This window comes from Liolophura sinensis, chromosome 12 (assembly GCF_032854445.1).
Source record: "Liolophura sinensis isolate JHLJ2023 chromosome 12, CUHK_Ljap_v2, whole genome shotgun sequence".
NCBI lineage: Eukaryota > Metazoa > Mollusca > Polyplacophora > Chitonida > Chitonidae > Liolophura > Liolophura sinensis.
Genome location: NC_088306.1, coordinates 3,036,038 through 3,061,072, shown reverse-complemented (window position 1 = coordinate 3,061,072; position 25,035 = coordinate 3,036,038). Strand labels below are relative to the sequence as shown.

Below are 25,035 nucleotides of genomic sequence, written 5' to 3'. Positions count from 1 at the left end.
ATACATTTACCAGTGAATCCCAGGGGCCTCCACCTACAGGATTGACCAGCTTCTTTTAATGGCATAAAAAACAATAAAAAATGATCCAATCAAGGATGCATACATGTTGTTTAATAAAAAAAAAACACAATTTAATAATTTCAATATTAATTTTAATATGTGTATGTTTCTTTTTTTTTTTTATTTCATCTATAAAGGAGCAAAAAGGTGGATGTGAGAGTGAAAATCTGTGGTCGTGATTTCACGGAAGTGGAGTCGAGAGGCCTGAAGGATGTTGTGGACGATGGAGTGAAGGAAGTGAAGAGCTTGGAGCAAAGTCTGGCCGAGTTCACAGTCAAAATTCCGTTCAGCGTGACCAAAACTAGTAAGTATATAGCATTTTGTTTCTTTCCTCAAGTCCAAGTAAAATAAAGTTGAAAATGTCTTTGTTTTCACGTTACCTGTCCATCCTTAGCTACTTTGGGCCTACCTTAGCAATGTTGTTCTCTGTATAAGCTGTTCTGTTAGAATTGAGAGGTTTGGTGCAAAAGGCAGTAATATGTATTACCTCCCCTGAATATGCAGTTATCTCCCATGACAATAGTATGACATCATTGCAAACAAAAATGACAGATCTGTTGTTGTTTTGTGTTTAGATAAAAAAATATTGTGAGATATAAGAAGTGAGAAAACTTATATCTGTTCTACGTTGGAACTTGTAATGTTATAGAGTTGAGTACGGTAGGCTACCGGCATGGCTGAATAAATTTCTTTGGCAAAAAATATTTTAAAAATTTAAAACCTAACTACAAACACTAATTTTTTTTCGGATCATAATGTGCGAACAAGAATTTATTCCACTTGGTCTTAAAAATATAACAGTAGTGCATGGACATGCAAAAACAGAGAAGAAAGAAATGCAGGAGAAAAATAATAAATACAGCTAAACTTTAAAAAGGAATAAAAAAAATATGCATAAGCATGTCTTACCCAAAACAAATTTTTGCATTGAAGACGGCTTGTCTTCTACAAGTAAGGCACATATCAGTACGTCATAGGGGAAAGTTCATCAATAACTCACCAAGCGTCAGTGATTTAGCACCAGGTACTCTGGTTTCCTCCACCCATAAAACTGATCGCCATCGCATAAGTGAAAAATTCTTGAGTGTGACATTAAGCAACAGGGAAATGAATAAATATGTAAATAAATCAGTAAATGTTTGTGAATGTTTGATTATTTCAATTTTCCTCTCTTTGCAGAACTTTGGAGAACATTTTCCACAGGAAAAGAGTTTAACACCTGGATAGAAGGATTAGAGAAAAGATACAAGTGTTGCATTCAACCGTTTTTGTCAAAGACAAGGTATGCATATGAGAAGCAAGCAAGATTCTCAATGAATCCCCATGAATAAACTCACCACTTGCACACATGTTGCTCATGACTAGCTCACCAGCAATAGGTTCTGGCATTCAGCTGTCTTTCAGCTGACCATAATCTACTGTGTGTGGTCTTGCTAGCACAACACAGTGAACCAGGAGCCTCTTGCCAGTGTGGTCGCTGCGAGTTCCAGCTCATGCTTGATTCCTCTTGGGTTGTAAGTGGGAAGGTCTCCCAGCAACCTGCTGATGGTCGTGACTTTCCCCACAGGCTTTGCCAGGCTACCCCCCACCATAATGCGGGCCGCTTCCGTGGTATAAGTGAAATATTCTTGAGTTACATGTAAACCCTGGCATTTGTGGATTTTGTTGCGTGCCCCTCACTGTCTCAGATGACTAAAATATAGGTTCGCTGCAGCAACTATCAGACCCTGGATCAAGGAGGTCATCTGTTTCAAGTCCAGCTGTTGCCTCAGCTCGCTGTCTGGATATTTTCTGTATTCCCAGGGAATGTAGATGGTTTAATCCAGACACTCTGGTTTTCTCCACCCAGAAGTCTGACTGCTGTCATAGCTGAAAATTTCTTGAGTAGACGAATCAAATAAATGCAGTTCTTGCTGGTAGATTTTTTTGGTTTTTTTTTGGCAGCTCTCGCTGTTTTGTAAAACACCAGTGAAATCAAATCATTGCAAATGCAGCCTAAGTGACAATAAATGTTCGCATGATGACGACAGTGGAGTATGTCGGCTTCAATGTTACCTTTATTCATGACCTCTTGTTCTCTACTGATATGGCATGCCAGTAACTTACCAATGGTCGGTGATTCATACAAAACTTCTTCAGTCATTAGACACAGTGATATATGACATTAATTAACAATAAAATAAGGTGGCTTCCTCTCCGGCCATACGTGGGAAGGTCTGTCAGCAACCTGCAGATCATCATGGGTTTCCCCCGGGCTCTGCCCGGTTTCCTCCTACCATAATGGTGGCCGCCGCTGTTTAAGTGAAATATTCTTGAGTACGGCGTTCAACATCAATCAAATAAATAAATAAATGAATAAAATAAGGAAATAGTTATAGCCATTCTGCTGTACATACATGCGCATGCTTATGTATTTTGTAATATTTTTTTCAAAGTTCCACTTCAAGTGTTGTTGTTGTCATATCTGTCTGTTACAGAAAAGCCTTCAGAATGAATTCATGATCGTTCATATAATTTGGTAGACATTAGATTTTGTTATTGCCATATTGAAAAGTGATAAACATTTTTATTTGCATATTCCACATAAATGTGTACATCTCCACAACTGCTGGTATGACTGAGTGAGGGTCAAAGCTCATACTGACATACACCGTACACCCGGGGCCAGTTTAGCTAAATGCACTTTCTGTATCCACAACATACATTTCAAAGGCTTACGTAGCTAAGTGAGTTTCTTGAAACTGACTGCTGATCTTAGTTTCATTAAGGGGCCTCCGTGGCTCAGTTGGTTAGTGTGCTAGCACAGTGTAATGACCCAGAAGCTTCTCACCAATACGGTCGCTGTGAGTTCAAGTCCAGCTCATGCTGGCTTCCTCTCCGGCCAAAAAGTGGGAAGGTCTTCCAGCAACCCGTGGATGGTCGTGGGTTTCCCTCGGGCTCTGCCCAGTTTCCTCTCAACATAATGCTGGCCGCTGTCGTATAAGTGAAATATTCTTGAGTAGTGCGTAAAACGCCAATTAAATAAATAAATAAATGAATAAATAATTTCATTAGTTTGAAGATTTGAATATTTTACAAGTTCTTTCACAAAAATGTTTCCATTTCCAGGCCACCACCAAAGCTTAAAAAGAGCATAAAGTCTCCTGGGAGAGAAGGTAGAGGTTATACCAAGGACAGTGGGTCACAAAGAGACAGAAGAAACCCACAACACGATAGACCTCAGTCTCCGGACAGCAACGGGTCAGCAATGGTCCCCGTGACCCAGCAATGTGGCCAGCTGAAGATCATCCTCAAGACAGGGGACATAACTCAAGAAAGGGTCAGTTATAAAGACAGTATTTAAATAGATACTCTAAGATGTCAGTTTTAAAAACAATATTTAAATAGACAGTGGAGATGCCTCTTCAGAAGGTCAGTTTTAAAAGCAAAATTTAAATGGGTGGAGACATAACTCTAAAGCAGTCTGTTAAAGCAGCATTGTAGAACATATATCCCTCCCATGACTTCAAAGTATTGTACTGACATGGACAATCTCGGGTAATATTTTTTTTTCTGGTAATTGCACTCGATAACAGCCTTTGCCCCAGGTCTGTGGCATGGCATGTTGTAGAATGTGTGAAATACACACCCGTAAGTGGGAAGGTCTGTCAGCAACCTGCGGATGGTCGTGGGTTTCATCGTATAAGTGAAATATTCTTGAGTACAGCGTAAAACACCAATCAAAAAAAAATAAAATATATACACACCCAGAAGTTAGCCCAGGGTTGAAAGGAGAGGGAAAAAAACATATAGCAAGATGCACAATCCATCAAATGACAAGCCTGTTTATTTAGCTGTCTCTTCATCTAAATAAGTTCTGAAATGATGATTTTGATCACTGGCACATGTTTGAAGGTTTGAACACATACCAAAGAGAGGATAGTGGATAGGTAGGAACAGCTGTTTCTTCAGAAATCTACTCTAACAGTCACGTTTATTTATCTGCCCTTAATAACATTAAATCTGCATACCTGGTTGGACATGTGAGTGCTCTTATATATATATATATATATATATATATATATATATATATATAAAATACGAGTAGGACCAGATACTAGAACATTTGGACACCCTTTACAGGTGCCTATATTACAACATACCTTAAGAAAGCCCAAATTGTGGAGAGTATTACCTGATAAATTAAATTTTAAAATATTACAAATTTTGTGATGTCATGTTATCTGACTGTACAAAGATTTATCGATAATCTCCATCCTCTGATTTGGTACCCAGAACATTAAGTTAAGCTTTCTTATTGTCTGAAAATCTTTTGGCCCAAATTAACATACGAAAAGGGGTGTCCAGATTAAAAAGCCCGGACAGTCGACAAATTGTAAGTAATTGTCTAAAAATTAGCCTCAATTATTTATCTAAAAAAAAACACTTGTGTTAATGGATGTGCATGTACATCTGTCTGTCAGGCTGATGTATTGGTCAATGGGATAAGCAGTAGCCTGGACTTGACCCAAGGGCAGGTGGCTAAGAAGTTCTTACAGAAAGCGGGACCTCAGATGCAACAGGTGGGTGACATTTTCTCTCTGTCTTAACATTTCTTGGTAACTTAAACAAACAGGTATGAGAAAAGTTTCGTTGATCATCATTTTACAGTATATGTTATGGGGTTCAGTAGCTCACTAGTAGCACCATTGTAGTGGGCTTGTATCATTTCACTACCATTCTTCATCTGTTCCCTAACCAGTAATTTGTATCCACTGAGAGTGTACTGTACACAATTTGTGCATACCACTCTCACCACTGGCACACTACTGACAGGCCACAGACAAACCACTGACACACTACTGGCACACCATTGGCACACTACTCTCATCATTCGTATCTTCAAGCATACCTTTACGATAATTCATGTAAATGTGCATATGGATTATGCAATACTAAATTAACTGCAGACATGATTGGGACAGGCAATCATGTTGTATCAGAAATTGAGAGATACCGTCCAAACCTTCAGACAGTACTGACACACTCCTATAACCCCACTGACACTCCACTAACATACTACTGGTGCTCCAATGCCATACTACTGACACACTGCTAGCACACTACTGGCACATCACTAGCACACTACTGACACACCAGTGGCATACTACTGACACACCACTAGCACACCACTGACACACCACTGGCGCACTACTAACACACCACTAGCACACTACTGACACAACAATGGCACACTACTAACACTACTGACACATCAATGGCATACTACTGACACACCAATAGCACACTACTGACACACCAATAGCACACTACTGACACTACTGGTGCATCACTAACATACCACTGGCTCACTACTAACACACCACTGTCACACTACGGACACATCACTGACACACCAGTAGCACACTACTGACACACTACTGGCACCCTACTTACACATCACTGACACTGCAGACATACCAGTGACACGCTACTCTCATCACTCACACAACTGACACACCACTGGCACCCTGCTGATACACAACTGGCACCCTACTGATACACAACTGGCACTCTAATGACACATCACTGACCTTGCAGACACACCACTGGCACACTGCTGACACATCACTGATACCCCACTAGCACACCACTGATACACCAATAACACACTACTGACACACCAGTAGCACACTACTGACACTACTGGTGCATCACTGACACATGATTGGCTCACTACTAACACACCACTGGCACACTACTGACACATCACTGACACACCACTAGCACATTACTGACACACCACACACTACTGACACACCAGTAGCACACTACTGGTGCATCACTAACACACCACTGGTTCACTACTAACACACCACTGGCACACTACGGACACATCACTGATACACCAGTAGCACACTACTGACACACTACTGGCACCCTACTGACACATCACTGACACTGCAGACACACCAGTGACACGCTACTCTCACCACTCACACAACTGACACACCACTGGCACCCTACTGATACAAAAGTGGCACTCTACTGATACATCACTGACCTTGCAGACGTACCACTGTCACACTACTCTCACTACTGACGCCCTACTGAGATACACAACTAGAACAGCACTGACACACCACTGGCTCGCCACTGCCACTGCAGACACACCACTGTCACACTACTGGCACACCACTGTCACACTACTCTCACCACTCACACTATTGACACACGAGTCTGGCACCATACTGATACCCAACTGGCACACTACTCTCACCACTGGCACACTACTGACAGGCCACTGACAAACCACTGGCACACAATTGGCACACTACTCTCACCACTGGCACACTACTGACAGGCCACTGACACACTACTGGCACACCATTGGCACACTACTCTCACCACTGGCACACTACTGACAGGCCACAGACAAACCACTGACACTACTGGCACACTACTGGCACACTAACACACAACTTGCACACCACTGACACACCATTAGCACACCACTGACACTGTTGAATATGTATGCTTTTATAGGACACACTTCTGAGATGCCGCTGGAACACTAGTGACACAATAGGGACATACCACTAACAAAAAAAAAAATACTGATAGACCACCAACAGACTAATAGCCTGCTACAAGAGGACTGTTAGCTTGGTTTGTAGTGTAGTATGGTGTGATAACAAAGGACATTTTCCCACTGTGGCTGCTGGTGTGGTTTATTTGTTTATATGACTGGTGTCCAACACCAGGGATTATTCTCTTATATGGCAGCGGTCAGGGCTGTGGGTGGAGGAAAGAGAAATGCCGGTAATAAACCACTGGCCTAGGACAGGATAGTGGCAAACCTCAGGACCATAAGTCACAACCAGACCAGCGATAGCTGGTTTTGAACTATTGATTCACTGTCATGGACCTGATGTTGCTTTGACCGTGTCAGCCAGCAAGGTCCTCATGTATGTTTATATGTCTTGTACCTGTTTATATGTCTTGTACCTGTTTATATGTCTTGTACCTGTTTATATGTTGTCTTGTACCTGTTTATATGTTGTCTTGTACCTGTTTATATGTCGTGTACCTGTTTATGTGTCTTGTACCTGTTTATGTGTCTTGTACCTGTTTGTACCTGTTTATATGTCTTGTACCTGTTTATATGTCTTGTACCTGTTTCAGGATCTGTCGATGTTGGACTTGTCTGGATCAGCTGGAGAAGTGGCAGAAACCGCTGGTGGGGGACAACTGCAGTGTAAAGCCGTGATGCACGTGGTGCTAGAGCGCTATAAAGATGCTAGCTCTTTGCAGGTGAGGCACTTCTCTTTGTTACAGTTGTTGTAAGACCTGAAGAACTGCTGTAAATTGCAGCCTTCATCGAAGGAACACAGGTTGTGTATTGTATATGACCATCACATTTATTTTAAGGAAGCTCCTTGTAGTCCGGAGATTTTGAGCAAATATTTATATTGACTACAGAGATCAAATTTTCTGTATACTGTAAACCGAGAATATCTGTTATTGCCTTTTGATAAATATCATACTTGTGATGTTTACAGTGTTAAAATGATTCCAAATTTTGAAAAAGTTTTAATGTGACTAGCTTTATAAACTTTATGAACTTTTTGGCCAATTTAGGATGCTAACAAGGATAAGGTTAATATTTGGTGAAAGGTAATTATTTGGTAAATTCTAAAACAAAAGCCAAAAAAAATTTTCTTTTTACTTTTTTTTTAATTCTCTGGATTATTCTCTAGTGTATTGGTCTGTGAGAAAGCTTAAGAATCTTGACATAGGCCGACTGTCAAAATGTGACCATGTTGGTACATATCTTTGTGTTGATGGTTGTGTTAAAAACAGCTCAATCACCTTATACTGACACCCGGCAAACCAGTCCAGACAGTGGGTGTCAAAGCACCTCAGTCATACTGCAATGACACCTGGTCAACCAGTCCAGACAGTTGGTATCAGAACAGTTTAGTCACATTAGACTGACACCTGGCCAACCAGTCCAGACAGTGGGTGTCAAAGCACCTCAGTCATACTGCAATGACACCTGGTCAACCAGTCCAGACAGTTGGTATCAGAACAGTTTAGTCACATTAGACTGACACCTGGCCAACCAGTCCAGACAGTGGGTGTCAAAGCACCTCAGTCATACTGCAATGACACCTGGTCAACCAGTCCAGACAGTTGGTATCAGAACAGTTTAGTCACATTAGACTGACACCTGGCCAACCAGTCCAGACAGTGGGTGTCAAAGCACCTCAGTCATGCTGCACTGACACCTGGTCAGCCAGTCCAGACACTTGATGTCAAAGCACTGCGGTCGTACTACACTGACACCCAGCCAACCAGTCCAGACAGTGGGTGTCAAAGCACCTCAGTTATACTACACTGACACCTGGCCAACCAGTCCAGACAGTGGGTGTCAAAGCACCTCAGTTATACTACACTGACACCTGGCCAACCAGTCCAGACAGTTGGTATCAGAACAGTTTAGTCACATTAGACTGACACCTGGCCAACCAGTCCAGACAGTGGGTGTCAAAGCACCTCAGTCATACTACACTGACACCCAGCCAACCAGTCCAGACAGTGGTGTCAAAGCACCTCAGTCATACTACACTCACACCCAGCCAACCAGTCCAGACAGTGGGTGTCAAAGCACCTCAGTCATACTACACTCACACCCAGCCAACCAGTCCAGACAGTCGGTGTCAAAGCACCTCAGTCATACTACACTCACACCCAGCCAACCAGTCCACACAGTGGGTGTCAAAGCACCTCAGTCATACTACACTGACACCTGGTCAACCAGTCCAGACATTGGGTGTCAAAGCACCTCAGTCATACTACACCGACACCCAGCCAACCAGTCCAGACAGTGGTGTCAAAGCACCTCAGTCATACTACACTGACACCTGGTCAACCAGTCCAGACAGTGGTTATCCAAAAATCTCAGTCACATTACACTGACACCTGGCCAACCAATCCATACAGTTGGTATCAGAACAGTTTAGTCACACTAGACTGACACCTGGCCAATCAGTCCAGGCAGTGGGTGTCAAAGCACCTCGGGCATACTACGCTCACACCTGGTCAACCAGTCCAGACAGTTGGTATCAAAACAGTTTAGTCACACTAGACTGACACCTGGCCAACCAGTCCAGACAGTTCAGTTACACTACACTCACACCGGGCCAACCAGTCCAGACAGTTGGTATCAAAAGAGCTCAGTTACACTACATTCACACCTGGCCAACCAGTCCAGACAGTTGGTATCAAAAAAGTTCAGTCACACTACACTGACACCTGGCCAACCAGTCCAGACATTGGGTATCAAAGGAACTCCATCACATTACACTGACACCTGGCCAGCCAAAAGAATCTGGGTATCAAAGGAACTCAGTCACATCACACTGACACCTGCCCAACCAGTCCAGTCATTGGGTATCAAAGGAACTCCATCACATTACACTGACACCTGCCCAACCAGTCCAGACACTGGGTATCAAAGGAACTCAATCACATTACACTGACACCTGGCCAGCCAAAAGAATCTGGGTATCAAAGGAACTCAGTCACATCACACTGACACCTGCCCAACCAGTCAGTCCAGTCATTGGGTATCAAAGGAACTCCATCACATTACACTGACACCTGCCCAACCAGTCCAGACACTGGGTATCAAAGGAACTCAATCACATTACACTGACACCTGGCCAGCCAAAAGAATCTGGGTATCAAAGGAACTCAGTCACATCACACTGACACCTGCCCAACCAGTCAGTCCAGTCATTGGGTATCAAAGGAACTCCATCACATTACACTGACACCTGCCCAACCAGTCCAGACACTGGGTATCAAAGGAACTCAGTCACATCACACTGACACCTGGCCAACCAGTCCAGACACTGGGTATCAAAGGAACTCCATCACATTACACTGACACCTGGCCAGCCAGTCCAGCCACTGGGTATCAAAGGAACTCCATCACATTACACTGACACCTGGCCAGCCAGCCCAGACACTGGGTATCAAAGGAACTCAGTCACATCACACTGACACCTGGCCAGCCAGTCAGTCCAGTCATTGGGTATCAAAGGAACTCCATCACATTACACTGACACCTGCCCAACCAGTCCAGACACTGGGTATCAAAGGAACTCCATCACATTACACTGACACCTGCCCAACCAGTCCAGTCATTGGGTATCAAAGGAACTCAATCACACCACACTGACACCTGGCCAGCCAGCCCAGACACTGGGTATCAAAGGAACTCAGTCACATCACACTGACACCTGGCCAGCCAGTCCAGCCACTGGGTATCAAAGGAACTCCATCACATTACACTGACACCTGGCCAGCCAGCCCAGACACTGGGTATCAAAGGAACTCCATCACATTACACTGACACCTGGCCAGCCAGCCCAGACACTGGGTATCAAAGGAACTCAATCACATTACACTGACAGCTGGCCAACCGGCCTTGCTTCTTTGCTCCAACCTCTGTGCTGTGTGCCCAGCAAGGCAACAACAAGTACCATTATTAAAGTCTTTAGTATGATCTGACCGAGGTTTGACCTGACTTCTCCTCACTACAAGGCAGAAGCTGTAAACTAGTAAGCCACCAAAGTAGTTTGCCTTCAAAAATGAACTTTGTGGTGAGGAACATTTCAAGGTTATTGATTGATTGATTTGTGTTTTGTAAGGCCCTTCGTGATGGTGTGAGGGAGTGCCTGAAGAAAAGCTCTGGCCATACCTCCCTGTCTCTGCCCACCCTAGGGTGTGGTCACCTTAGGTACCCAAATGCACCCACAGCCAAGGCCATTGTAGATGAGATCAATCTGTTTGGACAGTCAGCAACTTCCAGTTTACAGGTATGAAAATTTATGACAAATTTGTCAAGTGTTCACAGGAAAGTAGAAGGAACAGAATTAGCATGACTGAAAACTAAACATGCAGGAATCTGTGTTTGATGTTGATGCATATTAAAGTGTTAATTATACATATTAAAAGGTTGTATGAATAGTGTTTTTTTATCCACTGCTGAAGCTTGGCTGTCATGAAGTAAATCCTGACTTTTTACAAGAGTCATACGTCTATAGAAGTCATTTTCCTGTGTATCCGAAACCAAAATGTGAATAAATTTGAAATTGAATATTTTAGTAATTTACAAACTCTCAAGTATATCGATATATGTTTCACATGTATGTTTTAAGCATATCATAGGGCAGACCTCAAATTCCTTATGCTCCGTGAAGACCACATGACACATGATAATATGGTTTGCATACATTGTATTTGTGCGTGATAAGTGGTTTCCTCCATCCATGAAACTCACTGCCATTGCATAAGTTATATTAAAAAATTGCATTGAAATAATTAAATAAATACTTAAGACCAAGACAGCTTAATAGTGAGCTGTTTTTTCCTTTAATGTTACAGGTCGTGACAATCGTGGTGTTCGACCACACGCTCTTTCCAGTGTTTAGAGGAGAGATTCAGCCAAGCATGTTCAGCTCCTTAGGAAGTAGGCAGCCTTTTCATGATCACGTGTTAAAATGTTCCTCTCTCCTTAGTGATGGGCACTAAACAGGTGTCTTGTTAGGAGTCCTGTCATGCATTGCCAGGTGTCATGTCTGGTGTCATACCAGATGTTCTGTCAGGTGGCATCTCTGGTGGCATACAAGGTGTTCTGTCAGGTGTCATACCAGATGTTCTGTCAGGTGTCGTGTCTTGTGTTGTCATTGGTATTATGTCTGGTGTCTTTGGCTTGGTATTTTAGATGGACATTACCATAGATATGTCAGCATTGAGACAGGTCTCCTGAAACTGAAAGAAGAAACCACAGATAGTATTCAAATAGTGGTGAATCTTCAACAGCATTCTAAAACAAAAATGCTCTTTCATGACACTTTTGACGCATCAGCCATTACAATAGACTTCTGATAGATGGCAGTTATATTCTGTGAAGAATGGTAATGAGAAAATTTCAATATATTAAAATGTAAATATTTACAATGTGATAAAGTGAATAGTCTTTTTTCCACACTTCAGCAAGTGAATATTTATAGAGTGGTAGTGGAAGCTAGCAGTGTACTAGTTGAATGCTAGAAGTGTGCTAGTGAAATGCTAAATGTGTGCTAGTGGTTGTCAAGGTGTTGTCAGGGTTTACATGCTCTGGAGCCCTTGTCCCTTTGACAATAAGCTGACACCATCTTTAAACATATTAAAGTATAAATATGAAATATGCAAGTAATAAATCATTAATAAATGTTTAATTTGATACATGTACATGAACTGGTTTTGGATTTACTTTTTTTTATGTTTTCAGGGCTATCCCGGATGTTGTGAGTATAAGTCAATCTGCTAAGACTTGCCGCTTAATACCTTAATATAGTTAGTAAATGTAATGATATAATCACTTTACAATATGCGTGAAGATGAGAACAGCCAGACAGAGGGAGTAGTCGTGGCCTAGTAGTTGGCATGCTAGCACAGTACAATGACCCAGGAGCCTCTCTCCTATGTGATTTCTGTGAGCTCCAGTCCATCTGGTGCTGGCTTCCTCTGTGGTCATACGCGGAAAGACCTGGCAGCAACTTGAGGACGGTGTTGGGTTTCCCCCAGACTGTATGCCTGGTTTCCTTTCACCATTTATTGCTGCAGCCACTGGAGAGGCAGCCAGCATGGACTGGACTTCAGTTAATATGCAGCAGCTGCATTGTTGAGAGGCTCCTGAGTCATTGTGCTGTAGTAGCACACTAACCAAGTGGACCCTAAGACTTTAGTAACAACAATTCATTAACTTTGTTGTAGCGTACCAGAGTTCTCAAGTCAGGAGAGTGTCAGACCAAAGAGGCGTTTTGATTCTAATAAAGGCTATCGCAGGCCTAGACGATCAAGGAGAGAAAGAGAAAGCCAAGGGGACATGACCTTTGACCCTGTGAAAATTACTGTACAGAATACCACAGTCATCATCAAACAGGGCAACATTGTGAAGGAAGATGTGAGCACAATATTTAAAAGAAATACCCTTTATATTTCAGAAGAGGGTTTAGAAAAAGACCTAAATAGCTACTGTCATTTTTCAGAAATGCTTGGTTACTGTATAAATCAACTTTTAATTAGGAGACCATGGGATGTGCCATGTTAGAGAAGTCACTCGCACCACATGCACGTGTGGTTAAAAGGCAAAACAGGGTTCAGGTGACGTAAGCGGATTATAGAAATAACTGGCTGATGATTGGTTAAAACGGATAACAAGGCTATGCATTTAGTTGTTTCATTGTGCTGGAACTTACTTTGAACTGTGAATTCCTGGTTGTGCTGCAAGATAAAAATAATAAGTTATGCTTTGTAGACTTCTTGCTGGTTACTTTATTGATGGATCTACATATTTTGTTTATGTTGTTGTCTTTTTTTAAAAAAACCCATTGTGAAAATCTTTAGTGATCAATTCCCTTCACTTTTTTATTCTTTATAATAATAATATCTTTCTTTATCAAAGAGAGCTCAGTCAATTTACAATGAAACTGTTCTTCCGCAAGGTCTTCACAGAGAAAACAATATATAGGAAACATGTACTTCCAATCCGATCCAGTTTTATAGAAGAGCTCTTCATAGAATCCCTAACAATTTGGACACCCTTTTACACACACTTTATTTGTGTGTTCCAGGAAGGATGTTCATCAGTATAAAAATCTTTGCAGTTTATCATACCTGACTTATTCACATTAACTTCCATGAAGCATAATAGAGAAAGGGACATTTTTCTTTAGCTGCATGCGTGGTCTGGAGCCCAGTATCTTTCCAACTGATGGCTTAGAATTATAAATCTGATTTGATGTCAAAGCCTATAAATGCTTCCTATCTGTGAAGCAATGGTACTTAATTCTTCAGCTATGATGCAGGTATCACAGACTTCTACTTAATATGTCAGCTAGCTGGTTATGGCTGAGTTGGTGAGATGCTTGCCTTGCGATCGCTTGGACACATGAGGTTCAACCTCGGGCTTAGACAGGAATGTGTAGATTTTCCACCTCTCATTGTTCATTGAGGCACAGTCTTATTGTTCATTGAGGCACAGTCTTATTGTTCATTGAGGCACAGTCTTATTGTTCATTGAGGCACATTCTTATTGTTCATTGAGGCACAGTCTTATTGTTCATTGAGGCACAGTCTTATTGTTCATTGAGGCACATTCTTATTGTTCATTGAGGCACAGTCTTATTGTTCATTGAAGACAAGTTGTCTTCCACCAGCATAATGAGGAAGAGTCAGATTTAAAGTACTGGTAACTACATATCATGTAAAATAGTAAAAAGTAGGTCTGTTTTTTTTATCAATCACCAAGTACTTGTATCACTCAGCCAATCCAGTATTTACATAAGGTAAGTTTTGTACCTGTCTTTTCATAGGCTGATGTTCTGGTCAATGTGACAAACCGAGACCTGGATCTTTCTCGCGGGAAAGTCTCCCAAAGCTTTCTGAAGGCCGGCGGTGAGGAACTACAAGACGTAAGACATGTTTGATATTTAGATAAGTACAGTGTTCACAAGAGCTTTCTGAGGAACTACAAGATGTAAGACATGTTTGATGTTTAGATATGTACAGTGTTCACAAGAGCTTTCTGTGGAACTACAAGATGTAAGACATGTTTGATGTTTAGATAAGTACAGTGTTCACAAGAGCTCTCTGAGGAACTGCAAGATGTAAGACATGTTTGATGTTTAGATATGTACAGTGTTCACAAGAGCTTTCTGTGGAACTACAAGATGTAAGACATGTTTGATGTTTAGATAAGTACAGTGTTCACAAGAGCTCTCTGAGGAACTACAAGATGTAAGACATGTTTGATGTTTAGATGAGTACAGTGTTCACAAGAGCTTTCTGTGGAACTACAAGATGTAAGACATGTTTGATGTTTAGATATGTACAGTGTTCACAAGAGCTTTCTGAGGAACTACAAGATGTAAGACATGTTTGATGTTTAGATAAGTACAGTGTTCACAAGAGCTTTCTGTGGAACTACAAGATGTAAGACATGTTTGATGTTTAGATAAGTACAGTGTTCACAAGAGCTTTCTGAGGAACTACAAGATGTAAGACATGTTTGATGTTTAGATAAGTACACTTTTTACAAGAACTTCCATGCAATAAGTTTGTCCAGTTTAGACTGTGTGCTGTTTTTATTGTATTTTGTTGCACCTGAGAGCAAGTTTTGAGAGTCAGTCTGGTATCACCCATCAGTTTTTCAACTTTAATTTATTTATTTTTTTTATTTATTTGATCGGTGTTTTACGCCATACTCAAGAATATTTCACATATACGACGGCAGCCAGCATTGTGGTGGGTGGAAACCGGGCAGAGCCCAGGGGAAACCCACAACCATCCACGGATTTCCAACTTTAATGAATTATTTGATTTTCATGAGGCTTTATTTTCCTTGCAATATCTTCTATAATTGTATGAATGAGATCAACTGGGATTTGCTATTTTATTTTATATAATCAAAAGAACATTTTTATTTGCCTAAATTGTGCATTAAATAGTTTTGCATAGTTATGGGGAATGTATTATTTTCTCAAATTTGTTTCTTGCCTTAGCCTTTTTTTGACATTTTCAGGAGGTTAGCTTGAGTGGCAAGGCAAAAGATGGTGACGTTGTTGTTGTTCCAAGTTGTGGCAGTCTGCAGAGGAACAGCAAGCACATTGCTAACGTGGTCCTTCCCAGATACAAACCGCAGTATGGACTACAGGTTTGTACTTCCTGACAGCTGTGAAAACTGATGATATATGGCTATTTGTAAAACTGATGCTTCACCTGATGGTTAGTTTAAAGTGGTTGGACTTGTGCATGTACTTGATGACCTGCCACAGGAAGACACACCTATATATATGTACACACACCTAATAACTCCTTATCATCATATCACTGAAAACCTGTTAAGTACGACGTAGAAAAAAAACAAATATAATCATACGTAAACTGGGGTGATTGGGGTTTGGTGGGAGGGGGTGGGGTTGGGGCTTTTGGGGAAATAAAACGGAAATAAATCGTCTGAATAATGAAACCATTGACAGGTATAACTGTTGCCGGAGAAAGTCTGAAAAGAATTTGTAAGCAATGATGATGTGTCAAGTTTCGGTATTTTATATAACAACCAGATGTAGATGTCGTCAATTTTGGATTAGTTTAAATTTTTTTGGTCCACATATACATTTAGGCCTAGCAAGGTTTATGGTGTGCAACACCCAAGAGTAGAATCCATGTAGCACATTGTTCAGATCATAGCAAGCCAGTCAGCCTTCCCTGTTGTCCATTTCACCATTCACCATTTTGTTGTAGGCCATTGAGAAGGTAATAAAAGGCTGCCTGGAGAAAGCTGTGAGGCACGACGTAAAGTCAGTGGCATTTCCGTCACTAGGGTGTGGCAGATTATCATATCCAAGGGACCAGGTGGCTCATGCAATGATGAAAGAAATCCAAAACTTCACTCAGAACTCTTCAGCTTTGAAGGCATGTTTGGTGCTGTAGTCAGAATTTTGTTAGATGTGTAATGGGGCATAATTAAGTTTGTCATCCTTGGCCTACCCAGGGGCAAACATAATGTTGTGGGCATATCTTGCATGGCAACCAGTATTAACATCGCCATGGTAGCCCAGATTTGAAAGTTAGCACTCTAGGTGATGCGAATCAGCCAAAATGCCAGACTAACAACTCCCCACAAAATGGACTCAAACTCGAGGTAATAAAACAAAATTGCAAATTATGAAATTAAGATGAAGTACTTGTATGTAGATCCAAACCAAAAAAGTGAATTGTTGCATTCCTCTCTACTTATCAACCCTGCTTACAGTATTTTACCAATTATGAAACAAATTACCGTAATCCAGGACACTTGAGATACTTGAACTTTGGAAGTTCAGTTGGAATTTATTGAAGGACTTAATTTGTGTGTATTTTTTCTTTTTCAGACTATAAAAATTGTGATTTATGAAGCTGATGTATTTGCAGTGTTTGCAGAAACATTTAAGGCAGATGAACAAGATGTGTCAGGTAAAGGAACCAAACCACTAGTCTTCTGACATGCACAGTAAAAATGTGGACTCCTTAAAGTAGATGTTAGGGGTGGTATCTCACAAAAGTATTGCATATATTGAGCCCAGGTATTGCTCACATGAGCAAATGAACATGAGGCCTATGTTTAATCGCTGATCACCGCTTATTAATTACCGAAAATTAAAAAATTCATGACTTAGTGTATTGTGTAAATATTACAGTAACATGTTAGGGGTGGTGTGTATCTCAAAGAGTGCTGCATGTGTTGAGCTCAGGTTTTGCAAATATAAAGCACAGTTACACGAGGGGGATGTTCTAAGGTTGATGTCCTGTTTAAGTACTTACCATAAATCACAGAAGTCATGACTTGGTGTATTGTGTATCAGAATCTGTTACAGTAAATGTGGGGAATGGTATCTTCAGAAGAACTGAATGTAATGAGATTAGATATCGCAAACATATAAAGTGACACAATAGGACTGTTCCATGATGATGCCCTATTTGGATTTGGGTATTCATTACAAAATTCACAACTTCAGTACTTTATGTATTGAATTGAGGTTTTTGCATTCATGTGTCTCCTACAGGCAAACTCTCTGAAGATTTTTTTTTTTTTTTTTTTTTTTTAGTGTTTGAAAAATTGACATGTCGTAAAGGTCATTTTCTGCTTATAGATTATAGTGAAGAAAAAATAGCTCTTAGCAGTTGGCCACTTTCTTTTTGAAAGATTGAAATGCTGTAAGGGTTCATTATCTGCTTGTAGATGATAGCGAAGAAGAAAGCGATGAAGGGGAGGTCAATGATTATGAAGACAACATGATTGTGGTCAGTGATGATGAAGAGGATGGTGAAGATGTGGAAGAAGATGATGAGGATGAAGAGGAAGAAATCGTTGGTGCTACCGCATCGGCATCTGGTCCTAAATCAGCTGCACTAAACCATCAAAGTAAACAATCGCATTTCGTCGTCGTGACCTTGTCCGAAAGTGTCAAGGATACAAAAGAGCATTTGGAGACTGACATAGGCAACAGGTTTTTTGCGACACCATCGATGTGAAAAAGTACATAAGTGACAGAAGAAAAGCTACTTAGTATACTGAACATGGAAAGAAAACATTTGGAAGGAGTGGCCAAAAAGTTTAATGTGGAAGTACAGATTGGTAAGTGGTTAGAGTTACATGCACACTCAACAAAAATAACCGGCCCCGACAGCACGGTTGGTAGAGCGTCCGCTTAGGGAACGGTAGATCCAGGGTCAATCCTGGGTTGACTCACACCTAAGACTTTAAAAGAGGAAGTTGTAGCTTCTTCGCTTAGCGTTCAGCATTAAGGGGATAGTGCAGCAACTGGTTGGCCTGTATCAGTATAGTGGCTCGGGTGGAGCGGCTTACTTGCCTTCGGTAATTTGTCTCAGTGAAGCAGCACTAGATCAAAGAGCGGTGGAAATCTGCCCTTCAGCAAGGAGGCACATTACTCAAACATGCACCCTAAGGACCCCTTCTCTGACTCTCTGAATGCCATGTGAAAGTGACCTTTCATGAAACATGGACCCAAAAATTATTTATCCCTGTACTGATATATATATATTTTCTTCAGGTCAAGTGGCCCAATGGCAAATGACCACTCCCAGTGAGTTTACTCACAGGTTGAGTTATTCATGTTGAGTGACATGAAGGATGACAATGTGCTGACCAGTCAGCCTGACCAGTACCGGGACGCTCCTTTCAGTCTGGACAATAAAAGGGCTCCCAAAAAAAGACTTGTCAAAAGGCCACAAACATCTGAAATCAGGAGAGAGCATGCCATTGACATGCATAATGCAGGAATGTCGGTAACAACAGTCTTGGCACACTGCAGCGTGAGTTATTCCACCATCAGTCGCTTAAGAATATGTTTCAAGAGACTGGGAGCACTGTTAACCGTCCACGTGGCGGAGGACCGTGTGTGACCACGCTCACAAAAGGATGGTTACATGCGGCTCCAGCATCTCTGAGATCGATCGGCTCTGATTGGTAACACATTTCTGCTTATAAATCTGTTGGACTGCAGGCAGATTTAAATTAGCCCTGCCAGTCGGAAACAGTCTGTGGGAGGCAGGCCTCCGTGCTAGCTTAGCATGGTGAAGGATAGTGCTCTTCAGCAATGAGTCTGTATTCCGGCTGTATTGTGCTGATGGCAGACTCTGTGTGTGCCGCCGTGTTGGTATGTACTGCTCATCCTGATGCTAATGATAGACACACTCGGTACTGAGTGCTTTGAACTGGGATTACCGACGACTCTGCTTTCACACTGCCATAACTCCAGGATTGTTGCCCTTAAATGTGAAAATATGGTGGAAATTGAAGCCACAACTTATCATGAATACTTACCATAATTGTTTAGTTAACACGTTATTTAATACTGAGAGAAAACGACATAAAAATTTGCTTTGTGTCTTTATATTTTTGTTGAGTATACATTCAAGTTACCCACATTATTACATGTGGTTATCCTGGAAAGGACTGTAATCATGTGAAGGTCATTTCTCTGTGGAGGTGATATTGGAGGTGAAGAACAAATGCCACAGTTTGAATTATAAAATTGGTTTGAATTTTATGTATATTGATGTTAACCAAACTGCTATATTTCTGTATTTAGTGAATTTATTTATTTGAGGAGTGTTTAATTTTGTACTTTTCCCTCATACTTTCTGAGATGGATGGGTTTATTGATAGAGGAAACGTTCCCTTCATCCTTTCTGAGCCAGATGGTTTTATGGATAGAGAAAACGTTTCCCTTTTACCTTCTGAGATGGATAGGTTTATGGATAGAGAAAACTTTTCCCTCATACTTTCTCAAATGTATGGGTTTATGGATGAAGAAAACTTTTTCCCGCATACTTTCTGAGATGAATGGGTTTATGGATAAAGAAAACGTTTCCCTCATACTTTCTTAGATGGATGGGTTTATGGATAGAGAAAACGTTTCCCTCATACCTTCTGAGATGGATGGGTTTATGGATAGAGGAAACGTTTCCCTCATACTTTCTGAGATGGATGGGTTTATGGATAGAGAAAACTTTTCCCTCATACTTTCTGAGATGGATGGGTTTGTGGATAGAGGAAACGTTTCCCTCATACTTTCTGAGACGGATGGGTTTATGGATATAGAAAACTTTTCCCTCATACTTTCTTAGATGGATGGGTTTATGGATAAAGAAAACGTTTCCCTCATACTTTCTGACATGGATGGGTTTATGGATAGAGAAAACGTTTCCATCATTGTTTCTGAGATGGATGGGTTTATGGATAGAGGAAATGTTTCCCTCATACTTTCTTAGATGCATGGGTTTATGGATAGAGGAAACGTTTCCCTCATACTTTCTGAGATGAATGGGTTTATGGATAGAGGAAACGTTTCCCTCATACTTTCTGAGATGGATGGGTTTGTGGATAGAGAAAACGTTTCCCTCATACCTTCTGAGATGGATGGGTTTATTGAGAGAGGAAACGTTTCCCTCATCCTTTCTGAGCCAGATCGGTTTATGGATAGAGAAAACGTTTCCCTCATACCTCCTGAGATGGATGGGTTTATTGATACAGGAAACGTTTCCTTCATCCTTTCTGAGCCAGATGGTTTTATGGATAGAGAAAACGTTTCCCTTTTACCTTCTGAGATGGATAAGTTTATGGATAGAGAAAACGTTTCCCTCATACTTTCTTAGATGGATGGGTTTATGGATAGAGGAAACATTTCCCTCATACCTTCTGAGATGGATGGGTTTATGGATAGAGAAAACTTTTCCCTCATATTTTCTGAGACGGATGGGTTTATGGATAGAGAAAACATTTCCCTCGTACTTTCTGAGATGGATGGGTTTATTGATAGAGGAAACGTTTCCCTCATACCTTCTGAGATGGATGGGTTTATGGATAAAGAAAACTTTTCCCTCATACCTTCTGAGATGGATGGATTTATGGATAGAGGAAACGTTTCTCTCATACTTTCTGAGATGGATGGGTTTATTGATAGAGAAAACGTTTCCCTCATACCTTCTGAGATGGATGGGTTTATGGATAGAGGAAACGTTTCCCTCATACTTTCTTAGATGGATGGGTTTATGGATAGAGAAAACTTTTCCCTCATACTTTCTGAGACGGATGGGTTTATGGATAGAGGAAACGTTTCCCTCATACTTTCTGAGATGGATGGGTTTATGGATAGAGAAAACGTTTCCCTCATACTTTCTGAGATGGATGGGTTTATGGATAGAGAAAACATTTCCCTCATACCTTCTGAGATGGATGGGTTTAAGGGTTTACTGTTACTCCTACTTTCTCCATTACCTAATATTGTCATCCTAACTGGCCAGTGTAGGTATAAATATGTTTTGTTCTTTGACTTTTAGAAAACAAGGCTCTCTCTCTGGAGGTACAAGGCCCCCTAAGAGACGTGTCCAAGGCATCTCGCAAAATGACAGAAATCCTGACAGAAAAGAACAACAATTTTGACACAGGCCAGCATGTCAAGAAAAACGGAACATTTGAAGATTGGTGTGAATACCAGAAGAGGCGTTCCTGTGACCTCCCAGATTACTGGGATGATGCCACCTTGTCACGATGGGGTGCCATAAAGGCAGTCGTAACTGATAATGTTTTAGCGAAACCCTCACCATCTGTGGAGACCACGATTCGAAACATGATCACATCAACATGGCAGGCTCGCTATGTAGGCCATGGCAGAGACTCACATAACATCGCACCTGGCATGAGCATGAAAATCACGAAAATTGAGCTGATCCAGAATGAGCAACTTTTCCAAAAGTACTTCAGTTGCCGACAGCTGCTTTTTATGAAAGTGATGAAGAAAGACATCCTTCCATTAGGAAAGATCAAGACTCAACCTGATATCCTAACCAACAAATATTTGACCAGGGATTTCACTCGTAGCTTTGAAAAGGACGTGAATGAAGTGTACCTGTTTCATGGCACTCCAGAAAAAGGAGTGAAGGGAATCTGCCGTAATGGGATCGACTTTCGTCTGGCCAGTGAAGGAGGAATGCTCGGAAGGGGTATCTACTGTGCGGAAAGCTCTACCAAGGCAGACCAGTACGCAGGCATAACAGGTATTGGTGAATGTCATGGGTAAACTATGTGTATTGCAGGATTGAATGTCTTGTCTGGCGTGAGCATACGGTGACTAAAAGGGTGTCATGTGTGATGTCAGGACATTTTGTTCTGAGTGCAGCATCATGTCTGATGTCAGTATGCTGTTTTGTCTGATGTCAGTATGCTGTTTTGTCTGATGTCAGTATGCTGTTTTGTCTGATGTCAGTGTGCTGTTTTGTCTGATGTCAGTGTGTTGTTTTGCCTGATGTCAGTGTGCTGTTTTGTCTGATGTCAGTGTGCTGTTTTGTCTGATGTCAGTGTGCTGTCTTGTCTGATATCAGTATACTAGTTGTGAGTGGGAGTGGGTCGTGTGTGGTGTCAGTAAACTGTCACTGGCTGGGTGGGGTGTTTTGTCTGATGTCAGTATACTAGTTGTGAGTGGGAGTGGGTCGTATGTAGTGTCAGTAAACTGTCACTGGCTGGATGGGGTGTTTTGTCTGGTGTCAGTATACTAGTTGTGAGTGAGAGTGGGTCGTATGTGGTGTCAGTAAACTGTCACTGGCTGGGTGGGGTGTTTTGTCTGATGTCAGTATACTAGTTGTGAGTGAGAGTGGGTCGTGTGTGGTGTTAGTAAACTGTCACTGGCTGGGTGGGGTGTTTTGTCTGATGTCAGTATACTAGTTGTAAGTGGGAGTGGGTCGTTTGTGGTGTCAGTAAACTGTCACTGGCTGGGTGGGGTGTTTTGTCTGATGTCAGTACACTAGTTGTGAGTGGGAGTGGGTCATGTGTGGTGTCAGTAAACTGTCACTGGCTGGGTGAGGTGTTTTGTCTGATGTCAGTATACTAGTTGTGAGTGAGAGTGGGTCGTATGTGGTGTCAGTAAACTGTCACTGGCTGTGTGGGGTGTTTAGTCTGATGTCAATACACTAGTTGTGAGTGAGAGTGGGTCGTGTGTGGTGTCAGTAAACTGTCACTGGCTGTGTGGGGTGTTTTGTCTGATGTCAGTATACTAGTTGTGAGTGGGATTGAGTCGCGTGTGGTGTCAGTAAACTGTCACTGGCTGGGTGGGGTGTTTTGTCTGATGTCAGCATACTAGTTGTGAGTGGGATTGAGTCATGTGTGGTGTCAGTAAACTGTCACTGGCTGGGTGGCGTGTTTTCTCTGATGTCAGTATACTAGTTGTGAGTGGGAGTGGGTCGTATGTGGTGTCAGTAAACTGTCACTGGCTGGGTGGGGTGTTTTGTCTGATGTCAGTATACTAGTTGTGATTGGGAATGGGTCGCATGTGGTGTCAGTAAACTGTCACTGGCTGGGTGGGGTGTTTTGTCTGATGTCAGTATACTTGTTGTGAGTGGGGGTGGGTCGTGTGTGGTGTCAGTAAACTGCCACTGGCTGTGTGGGGTGTTTTGTCTGATGTCAGTATACTAGTTGTGAGTGGGATTGAGTCGCGTGTGGTGTCAGTAAACTGTCACTGGCTGGGTGGGATGTTTTGTCTGATGTCAGCATACTAGTTGTGAGTGGGATTGAGTCATGTGTGGTGTCAGTAAACTGTCACTGGCTGGGTGGCGTGTTTTCTCTGATGTCAGTATACTAGTTGTGAGTGGGAGTGGGTCGTATGTGGTGTCAGTAAACTGTCACTGGCTGGGTGGGGTGTTTTGTCTGATGTCAGTACACTAGTTGTGAGTGGGAGTGGGTCATGTGTGGTGTCAGTAAACTGTCACTGGCTGGGTGAGGTGTTTTGTCTGATGTCAGTATACTAGTTGTGAGTGAGAGTGGGTCGTATGTGGTGTCAGTAAACTGTCACTGGCTGTGTGGGGTGTTTAGTCTGATGTCAATACACTAGTTGTGAGTGAGAGTGGGTCGTGTGTGGTGTCAGTAAACTGTCACTGGCTGTGTGGGGTGTTTTGTCTGATGTCAGTATACTAGTTGTGAGTGGGATTGAGTCGCGTGTGGTGTCAGTAAACTGTCACTGGCTGGGTGGGGTGTTTTGTCTGATGTCAGCATACTAGTTGTGAGTGGGATTGAGTCATGTGTGGTGTCAGTAAACTGTCACTGGCTGGGTGGCGTGTTTTCTCTGATGTCAGTATACTAGTTGTGAGTGGGAGTGGGTCGTATGTGGTGTCAGTAAACTGTCACTGGCTGGGTGGGGTGTTTTGTCTGATGTCAGTATACTAGTTGTGATTGGGAATGGGTCGCATGTGGTGTCAGTAAACTGTCACTGGCTGGGTGGGGTGTTTTGTCTGATGTCAGTATACTTGTTGTGAGTGGGGGTGGGTCGTGTGTGGTGTCAGTAAACTGCCACTGGCTGTGTGGGGTGTTTTGTCTGATGTCAGTATACTAGTTGTGAGTGGGATTGAGTCGCGTGTGGTGTCAGTAAACTGTCACTGGCTGGGTGGGATGTTTTGTCTGATGTCAGCATACTAGTTGTGAGTGGGATTGAGTCATGTGTGGTGTCAGTAAACTGTCACTGGCTGGGTGGCGTGTTTTCTCTGATGTCAGTATACTAGTTGTGAGTGGGAGTGGGTCGTATGTGGTGTCAGTAAACTGTCACTGGCTGGGTGGGGTGTTTTGTCTGATGTCAGTATACTAGTTGTGATTGGGAATGGGTCGCATGTGGTGTCAGTAAACTGTCACTGGCTGGGTGGGGTGTTTTGTCTGATGTCAGTATACTTGTTGTGAGTGGGGGTGGGTCGTGTGTGGTGTCAGTAAACTGCCACTGGCTGGGTGGGGTGTTTTGTCTGATGTCAGTAAACTGGCTGTGTCGGTTGCCTTGTCTGGTGTCTACAGCAAGATGCTTCATTGATACCAATATAATTTGTTTCTGTACAATAATA

The 25,035-nt window shown here is 42.0% G+C and overlaps 1 protein-coding gene across 1 annotated transcript in view; it reads left to right on the top strand.

Annotated features, from left to right (window-relative positions):
* LOC135479341 (uncharacterized) overlaps nt 1–25,035 on the top strand; it is a 35,644-nt gene that overhangs the window by 6,984 nt on the left and 3,625 nt on the right. Inside the window, exons 5-20 of the mRNA XM_064759165.1 lie at nt 198–364; nt 1,240–1,342; nt 3,169–3,379; nt 4,524–4,622; nt 7,225–7,353; nt 10,761–10,928; nt 11,497–11,581; nt 12,386–12,401; nt 12,871–13,060; nt 14,472–14,570; nt 15,680–15,811; nt 16,402–16,572; nt 17,031–17,112; nt 17,879–18,167; nt 18,810–19,054; nt 21,502–22,218. Of these exons, the coding sequence (XP_064615235.1) occupies nt 198–364; nt 1,240–1,342; nt 3,169–3,379; nt 4,524–4,622; nt 7,225–7,353; nt 10,761–10,928; nt 11,497–11,581; nt 12,386–12,401; nt 12,871–13,060; nt 14,472–14,570; nt 15,680–15,811; nt 16,402–16,572; nt 17,031–17,112; nt 17,879–18,167; nt 18,810–19,054; nt 21,502–22,218 (2,903 nt within the window). The remainder of the gene's footprint in view (nt 1–197; nt 365–1,239; nt 1,343–3,168; nt 3,380–4,523; nt 4,623–7,224; nt 7,354–10,760; nt 10,929–11,496; nt 11,582–12,385; nt 12,402–12,870; nt 13,061–14,471; nt 14,571–15,679; nt 15,812–16,401; nt 16,573–17,030; nt 17,113–17,878; nt 18,168–18,809; nt 19,055–21,501; nt 22,219–25,035) is intronic.